The 17,493-nt window shown below is 40.8% G+C and overlaps 1 protein-coding gene and 1 long non-coding RNA gene across 2 annotated transcripts; one reads left to right on the top strand and one right to left on the bottom strand.

The window, feature by feature from the left end:
• The first annotated feature begins 6,727 nt into the window (after positions 1-6,727).
• On the top strand, positions 6,728-9,610 carry LOC115193433 (ladderlectin). The gene is made up of 6 exons (XM_029752123.1): positions 6,728-6,787; positions 7,850-7,915; positions 8,046-8,146; positions 8,551-8,733; positions 9,139-9,247; positions 9,392-9,610. The coding sequence occupies exons 2-6, from the start codon at positions 7,858-7,860 to the stop codon at positions 9,481-9,483; spliced, it is 543 nt and encodes a 180-aa protein (XP_029607983.1). The 5' UTR covers positions 6,728-6,787; positions 7,850-7,857; the 3' UTR covers positions 9,484-9,610.
• A 5,522-nt stretch (positions 9,611-15,132) lies between these two features.
• LOC115194884 (uncharacterized) lies at positions 15,133-15,840 on the bottom strand. Its single transcript, XR_003878536.1, has 3 exons — positions 15,616-15,840; positions 15,385-15,480; positions 15,133-15,259 (listed from the first exon to the last, which is right to left on the bottom strand). It is a non-coding gene; the product is annotated as an uncharacterized LOC115194884 (long non-coding RNA).
• Between the last annotated feature and the right edge of the window lie 1,653 nt (positions 15,841-17,493).

Below are 17,493 nucleotides of genomic sequence, written 5' to 3'. Positions count from 1 at the left end.
TTGTAAATAGTGACAGTTGTTTCACCCCCCCCCCCCGAAAGTAGATTTGTCTTTCTTGATACACTAAATCCTTGTTAAAGTGGTAGGGTACTATATTGTAGTATCATAGCATAGTTGGAAGTGTAGAAGGAGCATGTATCTATATGAAGTTTGTCAAAAATATTATATTGTCATTCTAAAGAGAATAAGTTCCAAGATGATGTCATGTCTCTATTCAAAGCGTTGTTCTTATGCCCCCTCCCCGGTATAAACTGGTATTGACTTGGTGTCAAGTACACCGTTATCAACATATTTTATTTATGTATTTATTTAAGCTTTATTTCACTGGGCAAGTCAGCTAAAGAACAAATTCTTATTTACAGTGACGGCTTTTACAATAACAATAACAATATAGTGTTTTGTGAAATGTTGACTATAGTGGCCTGGAAATACAATGACATCACTAACATAGACAAATAATTAGTAGAAAACAGCTTTGACATCATGCACTGTCGGAGAAAATATTTATTGTTGATGGGTATTATATGCTAATATATGCACATTTAAGTAGTTATTATTTATAGTGCAGACCAGAGAAAGACCAGAGCTAGTGTGAGCCAGACCTAGCTAGCCACACCCAGGACCAGAGCTAGTGTGAGCCAGACCTAGCTAGCCACGCCCAGGACCAGAGCTAGTGTGAGCCAGATCTAGCTAGCCACACCCAGGACCAGAGCTAGTGTGAGCCAGACCTCACTAGCCACGCCCAGGACCAGAGCTAGTGTGAGCCAGACCTAGCTAGCCATGCCCAGGACCAGAGCTAGTGTGAGCCAGACCTAGCTAGCCATGCCCAGGACCAGAGCTAGTGTGAGCCAGACCTAGCTATCCACACCCAGGACCAGAGCTAGTGTGAGCCAGACCTCACTAGCCACGCCCAGGACCAGAACTAGTGTGAGCCAGACCTAGCTAGCCATGCCCAGGACCAGAGCTAGTGTGAGCCAGACCTCGCTAGCTACACCCAGGACCAGAGCTAGTGTGAGCCAGACCCTAGCCTCTTACAGCTCCTTAAGGATAGGGGGCAGTATTGACAATTTCGGAAAAAATATGTGCCCATATTAAACTGCCTCCTACTCAAACTCAGAAGCTAGAATATGCCTATTATTAGTAGATTTGGATAGAAAACACTCTGAAGTTTCTAAAACCATTTTAATGGTGTCTGTGAGTATAACATAACTCATATGGCAAGCAAAAACCTGAGAGAAATCCTACCAGGAAGTGGAAATCTGAATGCATGGGCTCTCTTCAAGTCATTTCCTATTGAATACACAGTGATGTAGCACATCCTACAGCTTCCACTAGATGTCGACAGTCTTTACAAAGTTGTTTGAAGCTTCTACGATGAACAGAACCCGAATGACAAGGAGGGGAAGTTGTTGAGGCAGGGGGGGACATCACTTCTTGGAGCGCGTTCATGAGGATGGATCCCTCCCGTTCCAAAACCTTTTTCAAGACACAGGAACCATCCGGCTGAAATATTATTGAATCTTCACGTTCTGAAGGCCCTAAAGATTGATGTTTTACAACGTTTGACATGTTTGAACGAACGTAAATACAACTTTTTTTTACTTTTCGTCACGACATCGTCCACGCGCTTTCTACACTTGGAGTAGCTTACTGGACGCACGAACAACAAGGAGTTATTTGGACATAAATGATGGACTTTATCGAACAAAACAACATTTGTTGTGGACCTGGGATTCCTGGAAGTGCCTTCTGATGAAGATGATCAAAGGTAAGGGAATATTTCTAATGCAATGTATGGTTTTAGATGACTCCAAGATGGCGGCTATCTGTATAGCCTAGTGTATTTTTCTGAGCGCAGTACTCAGATTATTGCAAAGTGCTTTCCTCGTGAAGCTTTTTTGAAATCTTTCATAGCGTTTGCATAAAGGAGATGTTCATCTATAATTCTTTGAATGACAGTTTAATTTTGTATCAATGTTTATGACAAGTATTTTTGTCAATTGTGGCGCTGATTCACCGGCAGTATTTGAGGGAAAATATTTTCTGAACGTCACACGCCGATGTAAAATGCTGTTTTTATATATAAATATGAACTTTATCGAACAAAAAATGCATGTATTGTGTAACATGATGTCCTAGGAGTGTCATCTCATGAAAATCGTCAAAGGTTAGTGCTGCATTTAGCTGTGGTTTGGGTATTTGTGATGCATGCTAGTTGCTAGGAAAATGGCTGTGTGGTTGTTTTTGTCGATGTACTCTCCTAACATAATCTAATGTTTTGCTTTCGCTGTAAAGCCTTTTGGAAATCGGACAACGTGGTTCGATTCAGGAGAAGTGTATCTATAAAATGGTGTAAATTAGTCCTATGTTTGAGAAACAGAAATTATTAGATTTGGTTTTGAATATGGTAATCTGATTTTTTCGCTGGCTGTTGATCCCGGTTACGGGATCCGTACGGCAAGAGGCTCTAGCTAGCCATGCCCAGGACCAGAGCTGTGTGAGCCAAACCTCGCTAGCCACACCCAGGACCGCCCTTCTCTTTACAAACAGGCAAAATAGCCAGTTGAGTTATTTAGCATGGGGCACGATCCTGAGAAGAAGAATGAAGCTATTGAGCATTATAAAACTTATTTAGACCGGGAAACATTAGACATCTAAATGTTTGGTCAGAAACAGATTCACAAATCATGGGAATTTGCTGCCTATGAAGACGTTGTCTCGCTTCGAGGCATGTGTTGCTATGCAACGGTTGCCTTGGCAACCCTGCTCTCTCCATGACTAAAACCCGGTGTCAGAAACATGCTAACAAACGTTTGTGCTACGAAACTAAATAAATAATGCACTCTGACCCACAAAACCTATTTGCTAGATTCATGTTAGTGTTTTAAACAAAGCAAGGAATGTGATGTAGTTTTATTGGAATTGCAGCTGTTGTTGGTAAGTATTGAATCTGACAGCTTGTGACATGACTTACTGCATCTATAAAGAAAGCAGTTGATGGGTGTCACGGCTGTCTGAAGAATGGTACCAAGGCGTAGCGGGTATATCGTTCCACATTTTATTGTAACAGTGAAACTATGCAAGACATATAAATAAATAAACACAACAACAACAACAACAACAACAACAACAACAACAACAACAACAACAACAACAACAACAACAACAACAACAACAACAACAAACCGTGACAAAGGGTTGCACCATGCACTAACTCAAAACAATCTCCCACAAAACCTAGTGGGAAAAACAACTTAAATATGATCCCCAATTAGAGACAACGATGACCAGCTGCCTCTAATTGGAGATCATCCTCCCCCAAAAAAACATAGAAATACAGAAACTAGAAACCCCACATAGAAATACAAAACTAGACAAAACCCCCACCATAGAAAAAAGAAAGTAGAACCAACATAGACATAAATAAACTAGACAAAACCCCCTGTCACGCCCTGACCTACTCTACCATAGAAAATAAAAGCTTTCTATGGTCAGGATGTGACAGTGGGTTACTAAAACAGCTATATTTATTGATTGGTAAAAGCTTTTCCTAATCCTTTGAAAAGCAAAGAAGTAGAGGAACATTTCATACAGTCAACGTTTTTGTCTGACTTGTTGGGGGAGTGGTCAAAATGGCCATTTGCTTGGGAAAAGTTGGAGGAAAAACGTGTTTACGCAGTTACTAAAATTGTTGCATCGTTAGATCCGGAGCATATATTGATCCGATAACAGATGTGATTAGCAGAGAAATAAATGAAGATGTCTTAATTTTTAACATTTTGTCAAACTTGTTGGGAAAGTGGTCAAAATATATGTTGTTTATAAAAAGTTTGAGGAAATGTCTTTGATGCGGTTCATTCAACAGCTGTATCGTTTGATCGTTATAAGATATTTTTGTTTTCCCGAGTTCAGATTTGAAAAGCAGAGGGATATTTCATACACTCTAAGTTGCAGTCCTTGTTGTTGGCAAAGAGGTGAAATTTTGCTGATTTGTGCCAAAAGTTGAATTGTTGTATTTACAGTGAATGGAATGTTGGAAGTGAGGATGTTACAATGTTGACAACACCAGAGACGGTCTTCCATCTTTGCAGACACATGCAAAGCTAGCTAGCATCATACGAAAGTGGCTCACTTTTTAGCCAAGTAAATTTCCATGGCAACAAATCCAGCAGAACTAACCTGCTCTGGGGCAGGCTAACTCAGGGCTAACTCCACTTACCCTGAATTAATTGACTGAGCCATGCCTGACAGATGATATGAGTTGTTGTGGTTGCAGTACTCTCTCCTTCCCTTCCCCCTTTCTGTCTATCCTCCTCTAGAAATACTGTACTGGATTCAGTTCTTGTGGGAGTGGACGGCCCAGTCAGAAATGGCAATCTATTCCTTATTTAGTGCGCTACTTTAGGGAATAGCGGTGCACTATATAGGGAACAGAGAGAGACAGAGAGAGAGAGAGAGAGAGGGGACAGAAAGAGACAGAGACAGAGAGACACAGAGAGAGACACAGAGAGAGAGGATGAGAGAGAGAGAGAGAGAGAGAGAGAGAGAGAGAGAGAGAGAGAGAGAGAGAGAGAGAGAGACACACCTATGGCCTAGTGAGAAATTGTGACCTCGTCAGAAATAGTGACCTAGTCAGAAATTGTGACCTCGTCAGAAATAGTGACCTAGTCAGAAATTGTGACCTCGTCAGAAATAGTGGCAGCCTGATCCTAGATCAGGCAGATCCCAGGTGAGGAGAGTGATTGATTGGCAGCAGGACTAAATATACTGAACAAAAATATAAAACGCATCACGTAAAGTGTTGGTCCCATGTTTCATGAGCTCAAATAAAAGATCCCAGAACGTTTCCATTCGCACAAAAAGCCTATTTCTCAAAAATTGCACACATTTGTTTATGTCCCTCTAAGTGAGCATTTCTCCTTTGCCAAGTTAATCCATCAAGAAGATGATTAAACAGCATGATCATTACGTGATCAATGGGACCAATTGAGGAGCTTATTGTGGACTACAGGAAAAGGATGGACGACCAAGTCCCCATTCACATGGGGCTGTAGTGGTGCGGGTCGAGAGCTATATTATAACAAACTATTGTCGTGTCTGCACTACGGATTAAATAATATGACATGCTATTTTATAAAATCAATTCTCTGTAATTAATATTACCTGATTAAACTAATCATGTTAATGTAATTAACTAGGAATTCGGGGCACCACGGAAGAATGTTTATAGAGCTGTTGTCTTCCGAATAAAGTCTTAAAGGGATAGTACAGTATTTTGGCAATTAAAACCTTTTTCTTCTAACCCAGAGTCAGATTTTGTCTCTGCATGCAATTTGAAGGACTTTGAAGGTAGTTTTTCCAGGCATCGCTAACTATCGTTAGCACAATGACTAGAAGTCTTTGGGATCTGCTCTCATAGTTAGCAATTGTGCTGAAGCTACAGTAGTTAATTTAAAAACTTCCTTCAAAATAATGAAACAGGGCTAAATTGCCAAAATCTCACAAAATCCCTTTAACACCTTGACCGGTCATCTTTCCTCCTCTCTTCTCCTCACCTAACCTCTCCTCTTTCATATACCTCTCTCCCCTCCTGTCTCCCCTCCTCCTGTAAACTCTCCTATCTCATATACCTCTCCCCTCTCTCATATCGCTCTCCCTTCCTCCTGTCCTAGCACAAACCCTGGTCCTACTCTCTCTCCTCCAGACATTCAGCTTTACATTTTTTGTCGACATTTAGAAAGTTTGCATAGAAAATAGATGTGACAATTACCTGCTACAGTGAGATTCTGTTGAACTGTCTTGTAACGATAAAAACAACTGGACGTAATAACTTCACCCCCCCCCCAAAAGAAACATACCTAGAGTGTGGAATAAACAAGCGGTCTGTGCCAATGTATCATCATGGTCCGTGCCAATGTATCATCATGGTCCGTGCCATGGTGGAACTTGCATTGTATGTCTGAAATAATTGTATGGTGAAACTTGCATCGAGCCTACCAGAAAAGCAAGGTGAAGCAATTCAGGCATTCTTGAAAGTCACAATAATCCTTGTCCTGCAAAAAAACTATTTTCATATTTGATTATTAAAACAAATTGCTTGCAGTGGGCTTAAGAAATGTAAAAATAAAACACTTTGCTTTTATAATTAAAGGATTGAAGCTTTATAGTTACGTGATGACATCACGTACTCCAACAAAAGAACGATTAATCAGACTCATTTTCCACAACAATTTCAACCCTTTTTGTTCCATTCTTGGACTTCACTGTTGTCCACTGATCTTTTTCGCAAACTGTACTCAACTTGCTTTCAACTTCAAACAACACTTTTGCTTCGGCCATCTCCACCAACCTCCTCACATCACTCGAGAGGGAGGGGTCTCACTGGATCTGTCCATAAAAAGGAGAGGAGGGAGAGGTAGAACTCAACTCACAGGCAGGATTTCAGAAAGTGAGATTTCAACAACTGTTCATCTAATACTGTATGTGAATGTATCCCAAATAGCCATCTATTCCCTATGAAGTGCACTACTTTTGACCAGAGCCCATAGTGAATATGTTGCTCTGGACAATGTAGTGTACTTGTTTTGAAGGATAATGCTTATTCCACAAACTCCCAATTACCCTCTGGACACGCCCCTCTCCTGCTAACTCACCACACCTGAACTCACTCTGCTAATCACCAATTCCTCTTCCATTCCTTTGTATAAAAGCAGCTTGTTCTACCTGGGTTTGTTCAGTATTTGTAGTGTCCCAGTTCCTTTACTGGTCCTGTTGTTGGTTGGCTAAAGTAAGTTCCTGCTTTTGAAACATTATGTTTTTAATTTCCTGTGTTGTGGCATAATGTCCTCTTCATCCTAGCTTGTGTATTGTTATGGTGTTGCTAGCCCAGTATTAGACCTTTAATTTAACTGTAAGGGATTTGTTACAGCTTGTGAGATGAGACATGGTCCAATGATGGTACCTGCTAGCAGAATGTGTCTTACATCAATGTTCTGGTTGGTTGCCTTTTGCACTGTGTCTCAGTGAACAAGAAACTATGACATGCTAATTTACTTTCACACCCCCCCCCCCCCCCCCCCAAAAAAAACAAACATGGATTCCATGTTGTGCTCAGCTGTCTAGCTAATCCACCTCACCATATGGGCACCATGTTGGGCCATACTGAAGAAACATGGACGTGCAAAGCCAGAACACAACATTGGCAGCCATATTTGGATTGGTAGTGTATAAACTAGATTTAGTTATTGAACAGTGCTGTTAATGGTGACTTTTCAGAACCATGTGTATTATGGATGGTTCTATAGAGGTGGGACCCATGCTGCTAGCAGGTACCTCATTGAACCATGTCTATCAAGGTCTTGCTATGGAATGTCCTTAGACCTTGCTTCATTAATTAATAGGTCTAATATTGGGCTGTGGTGTAGCTTACTGGTCAGTCGTATGTTAATGTGGTGTATTCCATCCAGCACCACATGTTATCACAGCCTTTCCTGATGGCCATTTCACCCTACCTACTGGTGTTACAAGCCACTAAGCATTACCTGCCAGCCTTTTGTATTGTGCTTTTATTTTTTGTTGGACAATAAAATAACCAGAACTGAATATGGTTCAACCATAATGCCTGCATTCTGACAGATTTGTCAATAGCCAAAGCTGCAGGGCATTTCTACAGTTGGGAACTAGGCCTGTATTACCCCAGTGTGCGTGGAGAGAAATACCTGCCCAGAAGTTCTCCTCAGCCCTGCTTAGGGAATAGGTTGGCATTTAGGAGAGCAGATATATTCCTCTTCTAATCTACTGTATGTGGAGTTGAATCTGGTTTTGATGGCTTCACTCTTTATTCTCTCAGGAGACTCCATGACGATGTTGACCAGTCTTCTGATTCTCAGTGCTGCCTTTGCTCTAGGAGATGCAAGTAAGAGTCCACTTTCCTTGACTCATTCTGTATTTTTCTTGTAACATAGGTGACTGACTGATCTCCAAATAATATTGTACCTGTGATTTGTACACCTGTGTTTAAAGCCAAATGTAACTTCTCTGTACAGATTCAATTCTAGAAGAAGACTTGTGTCCTTCCGGTTGGACCAAATATGGATCACGCTGCTTAATGTTTGTAAAGACTACAAGGAGCTGGCCTGAAGCAGAGGTATAACCCTTACCATCTAGTGTGAATTTGAAGTGGAAGTGTAGTTGAAATTAGCTCTTTGACATTACCTTAACGGTAATACTTTCTTAAATGGCAACACATGACTGATGTGAAATACTGAACTTCCCTTTAAGATGGGAATTTTCTATACATATTTAATGTGGAGTCGTGCCTCCTGTATACTAGAACCCACAGGACATGGTTTAAGACGGAGGTGAACTAATATCTTTTTAAGAGAATGTTTTTAAAAGGTTATTAGTTGTGATGGTCAAGTCCAGAAGACAAATTCTCAGCAACACTGGCTTATACATGAAATGTCTTTGTTCCCATCTACTGCTTGGCTGTTACTGTAGATAATGTTTTTTAATATACTTGCCTAGTTAAATAAATACTTTCTTCTCTAGCGGAACTGTGTGTCCCTTGGTGATAAACTGGTGTCTGTACCCAACGTTGTGAAGTACCTTGGCGCAAACCTGGCATCTGTACACAGCTTCGCTGAGGAGCAATTTCTACAGATGATGGTCTTGGTCAACACTGGTGGTTTCCCTCTTACCTGGATTGGTGGATTTGATGCTGTTCAGTCTAAGGTGGGACAAGGAAGCCTGCATTACTATATAGAGCAGTTCCTTTATGGGATTGTTTTCATGGGACTCCGTTCTGTGTCATGTTTCTAGCTTCAACAGTTGTAGACTAGTTATGGTCATTCAATCACATTTATTTATGAAGCCTTTCTTACATCAGTTGATATATCAAAGTGCTGTACAGAAACCCAGCCTAAAACCCCCAAACGGCAAGCAATGCAGGTGTAGAAGCATGTTTGTTGCTCATTGGGATATTGCAAATGTGAGGAGGCGCCACATTTCTCTTTACACGCAACAGTTCCAGTCTGAGGGTTTTGATGGTGGCTTAAACTGGTTTGGATTTCCGGGAGGTTATAGAAATAGAAATACAACACTTTGGTTTTATTCTGAAACCTCACTTTTTCCCATCAGGACAGGCGGTGGCTCTGGAGCGACGGTTCCAACTTTGATCACCGGAACTTGGCAAAAGTACGGCCCGATGCTGGTGCCGGAGAGACATGTATTCATATGAACTTTGGAGGTACGGTAAGCCCAGTATCATTCACTGATCCAGTCATCAAATTATACCATATTCTAGTTCTTTAACTATTTAATCTCTCATGTAGACTGTCCTACTGTTGAGTGTGTAAAGCTGAAATATTTCTGTTCTGTGTTTTGTCTTCAGGTCAACAGCGCTGGAACAATGCATTGTGTGTAAGGAGCTTGCCCTCGGTGTGCTCCCTGAGACTCCTGCCGCTTCGCCAGACTATACATTAAAAGCAGCAATGCTATTCCGTAGTGTCTGCACCCTCAATACTTCATGGTAAAGTCAAATACTTTGTTGCTGCTAAATGAAGTTTCAGTTACTACACAATTGTTTGCAGCCAATAAAATGTGTACACTATTTGTCTCATGAATTATTGAACATGAATGATACGTTGTAGTTAGAAAAAGTACTTACTGGTCCCTTGTGGGACTCAAACCCACAACCCCGATGTTGCAAGTGCCATGCTTGACTGCGCCACCAGACATATAACTGTCATTGTGCCTAATTTTATGTAAATGTAGACCTTGAAATGACGCAGTATGTTTAGGATACTGAAGGTTCAAAAGACATGTTTAACCTGTCATGATGTTCTTTTGATTATAAATATTTCTTAAGTTGTGTGTTAAAGAACTGAGGTCATTAAGCGTCAAGCCTGTGTTATGCCTGTCCTTTGTCACCACTCTAAAAAGAGGTGGTTTTATTCACCTAAGCAAGTCCACTTTCTTGTTTACCATGACAACCTACTCTGGACGGCGCTACGCCAATTGTGCGCCGCCCTATAGGACTCCAAATCACAGCTGAATGTGCTACAGCCTGGAGATGAACCAGGTACTGTAGTGACTCCTCTTGCACTGAGATGCAATGCCTTTGACCGCTGTGCCACTCAGGCGCAGGTTCCTGGAGTATCCTTTAGGGTTTCTTCAAATTGTATCTAGGGGGAACCCATATGTTCAAATAACCCCTTAAGTGATCCTTGAAGAGAAAATAAAACCATAAGGTGAAACGACAGCAGCCCTTCAAGTCCAGTGTTTTATATCTGGGGTGTTGATGCACTGCAAAACAGGATTTCAGTTATATTCATTAGCGGTGTAGGGAGGTTGAACCCTGAACATTTTTATTATACAGATTAACAACAAGCTCACGACAATCATACCTTGGTTTTTCTGGTGACAGATCTTTTGCTAGTAGTTTTCATACCTTGTCCATAATGTAGAGGCCTACATGGTATTGAGTTACAGGATGGTAAATGTGATCTGCATAACATACCAATTGACATGCCTCGTCTATAGCTGCAGACAAGGGAGCAGTTCAGTCTTCTGCACGCAATACAGCTAACATTACCTTGCCTCTTATCTGTTGAATTGGGTCCATTTTCTGTTTGACACATTGGAAAATAGATGGTATCATACAAGGGACAAACCTCAACTTGATCTTTCCATTTTTCAGTTAACCTCTATGGGCTAGGTGGGACGTTAGCGTCCCACTCTATTCAACAGCCAGTGGAATCGCGTGGAGCGAAATAGAAATACCTCAAATGCTATAACCTGAATTTCTCAAACATTTGACTATTTTACACCATGTGAAAGAAGACTCTCGTTAATCCAACCACATTGTCCGATTTCAGAAAGGCTTTAAAGCGAAAGCAAAACAGATTGTCAGGAGAGTACCCAGCCAAAAATAATCACACAGCCATTTTCAAAGCAAGCATATGTCACAAAAACCAAAACCACAGCTAAATGCAGCACTAACCTTTGATCTTCATCAGATGACACTCATAGGACATTGTTATACAATACATGCATGTTTTGTTCAATCAAGTGCATATTTATATCAAAAACCAGCTTTTTACATTAGCATGTGATGTTCACAACTAGCATACCCACCGAAAACCTCGGTGAATTTACTAAATTACTCACAATAAACGTTGACAAAATACATAATTTTAAGAATTATAGATACAGAATTCCTTTATGCAATCGCGGTGTCAGATTTTAAAATAGCTTTTCGGCAAAAGCACATTTTGCAATATTCTGAGTACATAGCTCAGCTATCACAGGCAAGCTATTCAGACACCCGCCAACTTCGGGGCTCACTAAACTCAGAATTACTATTAGAAAAATTAGATTACCTTTGCTGTTCTTCATCAGAATGCACTCCCAGGACTTCTACTTCAACAACAAATGTTTTGGTTCCAAATAATCCATAGTTATATCCAAATACCTCCGTTTTGTTCGTGCGTTCAGGTCACTATCCAAAAGATAACGCGCGAGCGTATTTCGTGATAAAAAATGTCTACGTTTTCCATTACCGTACTTAGAAGCATGTCAAACGCTGTTTAAAATGAATTTTTATGCCATTTTTCTCGTAAAATAGAGATAATATTCCAACCGGACAGCGTTGTATTCATTGAAAGAGTGAAAGAAAAAAATGGCGAGGTCTCGTGAATGCGCATCTCCAGTCTCTCTGTCACCAGGCAGTCCACTGACAAACTCTGCTGCTGTTATCTGCCCAGAGACAGGAGACGCGTCAATCCAGTTTCTGAAGGCTTTAAAGAGCCAATGGAAGCCTTAGAAAGTGTCACGTAACAGCACAGATACTGTAATTTCGATAGAGATGCAACAGAAGGACTAAAAATTGTCAGACAGGCCACTTCCTGCTTGGAATCTTCTCAGGTTTTTGCCTGCCATATGAGTTCTGTTATACTCACAGACACCATTCAAACAGTTTTAGAAACTTTAGAGTGTTTTCTATCCAAATCAGTAACCAGTTTAAATCGTGTACGTTTTTTATCTGGCCGTGAAAATACTGCCCCCTAGCCCAGACAGGTTAAGCGCTGCTCCTACTGTCCTTTCAAATCGAAACATTTGTTGGGCAGGTAGGTTCCTGCAAGAACCCCCAAAAGCTAAGGAGGTTCCTTGATGAACCCCACCTATGGGGTTCTTGGAAAAACCTTTTTGGGGCCATTTTCAGTGCCAAAAACCATATGGTTCTTCAACAAACTTTGAGGACCTTAGAACTCTAGTTGAACCCCACATTTTTAGAGTGTACTTGGACTAGGATTCAAAAGGCACTCGCACATCTGAGCTATCTTTGTTGCAGGTGCATGGTTACAGTTGAGTAAGATGAAAAACACTGTTCTTGCTAGTCTCACTGCTCTGAAGCTGTACGTATCAGCCTGAAAAGCCTTCGTCAGAGCTTTCAGTGTTCACAACTTGCACCTCTATGTAGACATTGCTCCACCCACATCCATTCAATGCATCCAATGGGGTTGGAGTTTGAGAGAAAATGTGTTCCCAAAAATAACTGTGTTTCATAAGTATTCTAATAAAGTGTGTACATGATGTGTCAAACAAGACAAAAAAAGCACAGAGGACATCGACCTATCAAGTAAGTTTTCATAAATCATTGGGTTCCGTACAAGAATAAAACATGAGTAGGCTAAAGTGGCAGCATTAATTCATGTTCACATTTACAACATAAATAGGCATTTCATCATTAAGACCTTTTGGGAATAATGAGGGTGAAAATCACAAAACATTCTTCAACAGAAACACTATGACTCCACCATCAAAAGACACTAATATGACCCCACCATCAAAAGACACTAATATGACCCCACCATCAAAAGACACTAATATGACCCCACCATCAAAAGACAATATGGCGGTTGTTTTGCTTTTCACACAAGCCTCACAAGACTCATCTGAAGGTAGACCAGTTTAAAAAATGAAAAGACATATACAGTTTGTTAGGAACACCCATATAGTAGTGGGTTGGATCCCCCCCATTGCCTCCAGAAAAGCCTGAGTTCTTCAGGGCTTGGAAACATTGCTCAATTGGTATCAAGGGACTTAACGTGTACCAGAGAAACATTATTACACCTCCACCACCAGCCTGTACCGTTGCCACCAGGCAGGATGTGGCCGTGGACTGATGCTGCTTACACCAAATCCTGACTCTGCCATTAGCATGACGCAACAGGAACCGAGATTCATCGGGCCAGGCGATGTTTTCCACTCCTCAATTGTCCAGCTTGCATGATACCTGACATTCTCTTTCGACCTTTCATCAACGAGCTGTTTTCACCCTAAAGTACTGCCACTGATTGGATGTTTGTCGCAACATTCCCCTTGCTGACAGGTGTATAAAATCGAGCAAGCAACCACGAAATCTCCATAGACAAACGTTGGCAGAAGAATTGCCTTACAGAAGAGCTCAGTGACCTTCAATGTGGCACCTTCATAGGAAGCCACCTTTTCAACAAGTCAGTTTGTAAAAAGTCTGCCAGGAGAACGCTAACTGCCCGAATGCATAGTGCCAACTGTAAAGTTCGGTGGAGGAATAATGGTCTGGTGCTGTTCATGGTTCGGGCTAGGCCCCTTAATTCCAGTGAAGAACAATCTTAATGCTGCTGCATACAATGACATTGTAGACAATTCCGTGCTTCCAACTTGTGGCATCAGTTTGGGGAAGGCACTAACTTGTTTCAGCATGACAATCCCCCCATGCAGGTTTAATTAGAATAGTGTGGAAGAACTTGACTGGCCTGCACAGAGCCCTGACCTCAACCCCATTCAATACTTTTGGGATGAATTGTAACACACTGTGAGCCAGGCCTAATCGCCTAAAATCAGTGCCTGACCTCTAATGCTCATGGCTGAATGGAAGCATGTCCCCGCAGCAATGTTCCAACATCTAGTGCAAAGCCTTCCCAGAAGAGTGGAGGCTGTTATAGCAAAAACAGGCCCAACTACATGATTTTGGAATGAGATGTTTGACAAGCAGGTGTCCACATACTTCTGGTCATGTGGTGTGTGTTTTAGTTAGCAAATTATAGGCTGAACATTTCCTTACTCAAGTTATTAATTCCCAATCACCTAGGGACATGTGAATCACCCATACTTTCATGCTAGCTAATACTATACTAACCATGTTCATTTTCTGTCAAGTTGCCTCCAAATACTGGCATGAACATGAAGTACCCTAACCATGATTAGATTAGTCTGGCCCCAAAAGATCAGAAGGAAGCAAATGTAACAAAACCAGGAGATTTGAACCATATTTCATCAAGTCATCCTACAAGTTCTAATACAACATTTACTCATGTAAAGACCAAGAGCATGTACTTTATTTTACAGGATGATATAATGCATGAAGCAAACAATGGAATGATTTAGTGAAATGTGAAGATGTAGATTCAGTAAAGGGGTCTTTCATCCCTCTGTGGCCTGGAACAATTATTCAGCCTCAGAGTAGCATGGTTCTGACTGTGGACTCTGAATATATTGGAATGACATTTTGATGTCTATGGAGGACCAAAGCTGCCATAGAGTTAAATTAATATATAAAGAGAAATCCACAAAAAAAGGAAATACTGACAGATTTGATTCCACAGTCAACGTCCTGCAATCAGAGTTAGGATGCTAATATTTGTAAACTCTTTCAGTTGTTTTCTGTGGGTGTCACTGAGTAACCTGATGCCCCATATCATGGACCCTAAGATCATAGGAGTAAAAAAAACAACCTTGCCTGTGCACGTGACTAACCCCACAACCCACTTCTAAACTGTCCATCTTTCTGATTTCCACCAATCAGAGTTGATGTCAGAGTGATTAGAGGGACAATAGAGTGCTGAGTACCAGGCAGTTAGCAAGTGCGGTAGGCTACTAATGACCATCACCAGCATCAGAGCTTGGAGAAGCCTAATTACTAAATGGTCACGTGGAATTTGACTGCCTTCATGTCCTGTAACCACCGGTGTGTGGGGGTAATACAGTCACCATAACAGCCCTACTCCTTCCTCCATTTCCCAGAACTGGACTGGTTTAGATAAATTGTTCAGCATATCAGCACACCAACAATAAAGAGAGCAAATCATCAACAGTTAAATCTCTGGATTTCTTTATTTATTTGTATGGAATGTGAATCAGTTCCTGTAGTACAGTAAAGAAAACTGTCAAAGTCTTTTCAACGTCTTCGTTCCAACATTTTTGTCTACGGCCACAGCTACAATTACAGACAAAAACAACAACAACATAAACATTAACATCCAGAACCAGCTGCAAAGAAATAACATTTAGTGAATGAGTGAGAGTGTGTGTGTGTGTTTGTTTCTTTGTGTGTATATACACCTTGCTGGAACAGTTGCTAGCAGTTGATAGCAGTTCCTGGTGGGGTCTCCGTACCCTGGATCTTCTTTCCAGTACTGGTCACACACCAACAGTAACCTACCAGAAAAAGACATGTTAAAAACCTGTTACAAATTCAATATTTACACATTTTACTGTAACACATTGAATTGTCACATTCAACTGAATTGGAGAATTTACTGTGTGCTTCTGTGTATGTGCGTCAGTGGTAACCTGTAGAGCCCCAACATTGCTCAGGGGTGTATTGTCCATCGTCATCACAAGTCGGGATAAAGGCTCCAATTGGGCCATTTATCACGGCATCTCTAGCACGCTCACAGCGAGTCTTGTGTCGTATCATACCATCTGGATAAACAGGTAACATACATTGTAATGTTGACATAACATTGCTGGACACACATTCTGGATGCTTGGGCTGTCAATCTCAATCTTATACATCTCTGGATCAAGAGAAGTGGCAGGCGGTTAGAGAGTTGGGCCAGTTACTGAAAGATGGCTAGTTTGAATCCCTGAGATGAGAAGTTGAAATATCTGTCTATGTGCCCTTGAGCAAGGCACAACCTTAATTTATAGTGTCACAGCTGACCTTTTTAACCTCTCTAGGGTAAGTGGGATGAAATCGTCTATTCAACAGCCAGTGAAAAATCAGAGCACCACATTTAAAACCACAAAATGTCATAATTCAAAGTTCTCAAACATAGGACTAATTTACACCATTTTATAGATACACTTCTCCTGAATCGAACCACGTTGTCCGATTTCCAAAAGGCTTTACAGCGAAAGCAAAACATTAGATTATGTTAGGAGAGTACATCGACACAATAACCACACAGCCATTTTCTAAGCAACTAGCATGCATCACAAATACCCAAACCACAGCTAAATGAAGCACTAACCTTTGACGATCTTCATCAGATGACACTCCTAGGACATTATGTTATACAATACATGCATTTTTTTGTTCGATAAAGTTCATATTTATATATATAAAATCAGCATTTTACAGTGGCGCGTGACGTTCAGAAAATATTTTCCCTCCAATACTGTCGGTGAATCAACATCACTATGTACAAAAATACACGTCATAAACTTTGGTAAAATATTATACTATCATTCAAAGAATTATAGAATTAACATCTCGTGAATGCAACCGCATTGCCAGATTTCAAAATAACTTTACTGGGAAATCACGCTTTGCAATAATCTGAGTACTGTGCTAAGAAAAATACACTAAGCGATACAGATAGCCGCCATGTTGGAGTCATCTAAATTCATAAATAGTATTAGAAATATTCACTTACCTTTGATGATTTTCATCAGAAGGCACTTCCTTGAATCCCAGATACTCAACAAATGTTGTTTTGTTCGATAAAATCCATAATTTATGTGCAAATAGCTCCTTGTGGTTCGCGTGTTCAGTAGGCTACTCAAAATGTACGAAGCGCGCGGAAAATGTCACGACGAAAAGTAAAAACAAAATCGATTTACGTTCGTTCAAACATGTCAAACGTTGTATAGCATAAATCTTTAGGGCCTTTTTCAATCAGAACTTCAACAATATTCCAACCGGACCATTGCATTGTCTTATAAAACGTTTTGGAACAAAGCAGCCACCCACATGAACGCACGCCTATGTAGTGATGGCCCTCCCCTTGTAACCAACTTTCCAGGCTTCTCCTTTGGTCTGTGTTTACCGGAGAAGACTCAAAATGAACCCTAACTCACTGTGTGTTCGATTGGCAATGACTTGAAAGGACTACAAGCACCAGAATTCTCACTACCTGCTTAGATTTTCTCAGTTTTTTGCCTGCCATATGACTTCGGTTATACTCACAGACATCATTCAAATAGTTTTAGAAACTTCAGAGTGTTTTCTATCCAAATCTACTAATAATATGCATATTCTAGTTCCTGGGCCCGAGTAGTAGGCCGTTTAATTTGGGTACGTTTTTCATCCGGCCGTGAAAATACTGCCCCCTACCCTAGTGAGGTTAAGTATACTGAAGTATCAACATTAAATGTAATTGATCAAATATACTTAACCTGTTGGGGCTAGGGGGCAGTATTTGCACGGCCGGATAAAAAAACTTA

Source organism: Salmo trutta, chromosome 5 (assembly GCF_901001165.1).
Source record: "Salmo trutta chromosome 5, fSalTru1.1, whole genome shotgun sequence".
NCBI lineage: Eukaryota > Metazoa > Chordata > Actinopteri > Salmoniformes > Salmonidae > Salmo > Salmo trutta.
The sequence above is the reverse complement of the archived record's forward strand: the minus strand, read 5'-3'. Positions and strand labels throughout refer to the sequence as shown.

What these genes read in the sequence shown, in the direction of transcription:
- LOC115193433 (XM_029752123.1), top strand. Translation starts at nt 7,858, where the DNA reads ATGACGATGTTGACCAGTCTTCTGATTCTCAGTGCTGCCTTTGCTCTA. An exon ending in TTGATGCTGTTCAGTCTAAG is followed by an intron (nt 8,734 to 9,138) that starts GTGGGACAAGGA and finishes TTTTCCCATCAG; the next exon opens with GACAGGCGGTGGCTCTGGAG. An exon ending in TATTCATATGAACTTTGGAG is followed by an intron (nt 9,248 to 9,391) that starts GTACGGTAAGCC and finishes TTTTGTCTTCAG; the next exon opens with GTCAACAGCGCTGGAACAAT.